The sequence below is a fragment of the Temnothorax curvispinosus genome, unplaced genomic scaffold, assembly GCF_003070985.1.
Source record: "Temnothorax curvispinosus isolate PA1 unplaced genomic scaffold, ASM307098v1 QBEX01012302.1, whole genome shotgun sequence".
NCBI lineage: Eukaryota > Metazoa > Arthropoda > Insecta > Hymenoptera > Formicidae > Temnothorax > Temnothorax curvispinosus.
Window position 1 is genome coordinate 16,229 of NW_020222082.1, and position 3,636 is coordinate 19,864.

A 3,636-nucleotide genomic window follows, 5' to 3' on the forward strand; every position below is an offset into this window, starting at 1 on the left:
GCACATTTAACGCATAAATATGCGCGATGCTTGTCGCACATCGGTTGAAGGCAAGTGGGACACATGGAGCCCGTCTTTTTATCAGTTCCTCTCGGGAAAATTTGGCATCTTTTTTGCCTATCCAATTTTGGGCGTCCCCTCCAAATGCAGGCCTGTCCTGGAAGTGCAGGATATTCGCAATACCGCATTTGATGTCCTTGCGAATTGTTGGTATTGTGTATCGTTCTTGCAGGTGTGCCTTGACCAAATGTAAATATATTTGATTAAGGCACGACTCTGCCGTCACTTTACTTGTGTCTCCTCGCACGCTATTTTTGCATTTAAGCAAAATTCGTACATTGACTGCGGCTTGGTCTAGTATGCCGAAAAATATTTGCATAGGCCATCGATTTGTTCTGCGGCTGACTGTGAAAGAGTGACAGAGCATGTCGAAACAATCAGTCCCGCCTTTGTCCTTGTTGTAAAAATGAACAATATCTGGCTTTCCGTCTGTCTCTTTGTTGTTTCCGTGCAGGTAGGACGTCAGCAACAGCACCACCTTGTTCTTTTTCGGCGTGTACGACACGAAAGTAAGGTTGTCATCGTAGCAATATTTAGATGCAGGCGGTTCACGCTCTGCAATCTTCATTGCTTGCGGGATTTCGCGCTTGTTCTTTTGAATTGTCCCCGTGATGCACAACCTGTACGGTTCCAGCAATCGCCTGGTAATTGGTACAGAGGTAAACCAATTATCGCAAGTTACATTGCGATTAGTCCCGTGAATAGGCGCTGTCACCTCCCGCAGGAAATATTCCGACACAGACTCATTAGGCGGAGTACTCGTTTTTCCGAGATAAGGGATGGCATTGTACTAGAAAAATAGCAAAAAACATGATTATAAAAAATTAATAATAAAAACGTACAATAATATAAAGAAATATTGTACCATGTACGATGTGCAGGCGTCATTCAAGCTGACGATATTCAAGCCATATTTATCTGGCTTCGACTTGATGTACATCCTAAACGAGCATCTGTCACGAAAGCCAAGAAGCTGCTCGTCAACGGTGCAATTATTGTGCAGCTTATAATAGCGCTGGCAATTACGAATGAAAATATCCCAGACAGCACGAATCGGGCCAAATTTATCGGTCGCACTTCTCGTTGTTTTGTCGTCAAAGCGCAAGCTTGACGACAAAAACATGAACCTTGCCTTTGGCATCGTGCATCTGTAGGTCGTGGTACCGTTACTTCTATCCCACAGCCGCTCGTAATGCACCGAAGACTGCTTCCACATCCCGCTGTAGTACAGCAATCCGATGTAGGCTTTATCTCGTTTGCATCGGTATGGTGATGGTACGTCTGCGTGTCCTGATCCTCTGCCATCATTTTTGCGCACACATCCTTGATCTTTGCATTTGTGTGCTGAACTATTAAATTGATGATTTCATCATTAATCAGGAGACTCCAGAACTCTTCAATCGTTGACGCCTCTGTGTTTACCGGGCCAGGAATAATATTCTGACCAGCCTCCGATAGCCGGCCTAAAAGCAATGTTTGTAAATATCCGATTCAAACAGACCGGGCAACCGTTACGTACACAGTTGTAGGCAAGCCGTAAATTTGACAAGCTGCTACAAAAACGCGAGAGAGAAACTTGTAACTGTTATCTGACTGTCGGGAAGAGGTCTCTGTTCTCCACTTATGACCGTTGACGCCTTTCAAAATCGTTGATGGTCGGCCATGTGCCCGAGACTGCAGCAGCCTCTCGCTAAGCGCGCCACTTTATAATTCGGAGTCCAGTTCATCACTGCTTTCTTCGCCATCACTCGAAGATTCCTCCGATTGCTCGGACATGTGGTCTTCGGCTCCATCAGTGTCATCGCCGCCAAGAATTGGCTGTTCTTCGGACTCATCAAGCAATTCCTCGCGAATTGTACGAGAGCGCAAGTTATAAGCCATCTACTTTTCATGAATAATTACACAGTAAAATTTTTTTTTAAATTCTAAGCAACGAAAAACAAAACTGTGTACTTGCCTCTTCACTTTGGAACAACGAGAAACGAAAAAAAAATACTCCAAAAACTCAAATTATTACGTATGAGTCACACTGGGTGAAATACACCCCACAACTCCGAGACGCCCACTTTGAACGGCTGCCGAGAGAGAACTAACGGGCCGAAAAATATACCACCGACGGGGATCGATACTTGAAGGTCCCAACTACCTGTAGATGGCGGCACAAGGCCCATTTCGATTGGTTTACTGGGTCGTTTTTGAAGTCAAAAAAACGCTGGGGTGTGACTTTACCCAGTGTGACTGACAAGGGTTAATTATACCGCCTGTTCATCGATCAATCACTGACATTGAAATCTCGTTGAAGAGAGCTTTCAATTGATATTTATAGAATAAATGACAGTTACCCGTCAATGTTTGCGCACAAAGAGAGCATCGAAGATCGATGATCCTGATGTCATCGACATTAGAAGACTTGAAACAGATGAAAAAATTTTGTATTACTTTAGCACTTTTGTATGAGCGAAGAAAAATAGAGAGACGTATTGAGAAGCATTGTTAAATGATTGTTTATTGTTATTGCGACCTATTTATTGTTATCGTAAAATTTATTTCTTTTCATATGTCACATGTGGCACACTAATATTTAATAAGCTTCATATTGCTTCCTCGTATGCGAGGAATATGCTGCACGTCGTCAGTGTGGCAATGCAATTTATGCATATGTCCCGAATTGCATGCACCGGATCCGAGATTGCTGCGATCGGCATTGATTACCCCGGAAATTTCTGCTTATTACATTCGAGGACCCAGTGAGGCGTTCATTAACGTTTCGCTTCGCAGATGTTGAACACGATTATTTCGTTGTCCGAAAGAGGCCGGTACGGTCGAAAGAACGCTGTGGGAAATTCGGGAAATTTAAACGTAAAGAATATAACGAAATTGCAGCATGTGTCATTGCGTTGATCCCTCTCCAATCGTTGCTATTACGTTACGCTCGAATTCGATAATCGATTTTATTGTACTGAGAACACCCGCAAAACATCAGCTTTGCGACTTGTGTTTAATAGATAATCAACGGATAATAGAGACATCTCTTTTTTTTAGCCAGCTGGTGAAGTTAACGTAGACTATTCATAGTTGGTTCTTTAATGAATCGATCAGCATTGTTCATTGGGTCCGCGGTCAAAAGGAAGTTTATTACGCTTATTAAAGCCGGCTTCCATCCTTTACGGCAGCAGGGAGAGGGGGGTATGGGTAGGAGAGAGTCGACAAACCGTCGTCGACTGTCACAAAAGAGCAACGTCGATGGTCGTCGACGACTAATTAGATAGAATAAGGTAATTCCACTTTTCAAGCGATAGAACAAAAACTAATCCGAAACCCTTCCTCTGCTTTTCTTTTCCAGGTGCGGAGGATGTGTTCAGGTTTACGGGAAACGAGACGCACACAGACTACTTTCGGCTGGTGCTTAGGGATGGGAACTATCTTCTGGTCGGCGGAAGGTAAATAGAGGATTTATTTGGAGCTAGTGCTTTAATTAAAGGGCCACTTCTTCTTCTTCCACTTCTTATTCCTCTTCCTCTCTCTCTCTCTCTCTCTCTCTCTCTCTCTCTCTCTCTCTCTCTCTCTCTCTCTCTC

At 43.6% G+C, this 3,636-nt stretch overlaps 1 protein-coding gene across 1 annotated transcript; it reads right to left on the bottom strand.

Annotated features, from left to right (window-relative positions):
* Window positions 1-337: 337 nt before the first annotated feature.
* Window positions 338-1,941, bottom strand: LOC112462361 (piggyBac transposable element-derived protein 4-like; the record flags this gene model as incomplete). Its single annotated transcript, XM_025028086.1, has 4 exons — window positions 1,791-1,941; window positions 1,340-1,523; window positions 926-1,280; window positions 338-850 (listed from the first exon to the last, which is right to left on the bottom strand). Coding segments are annotated over exons 1-4 (1,203 nt in total), but the record flags the coding sequence as incomplete, so codon positions are not given.
* Window positions 1,942-3,636: the final 1,695 nt, after the last annotated feature.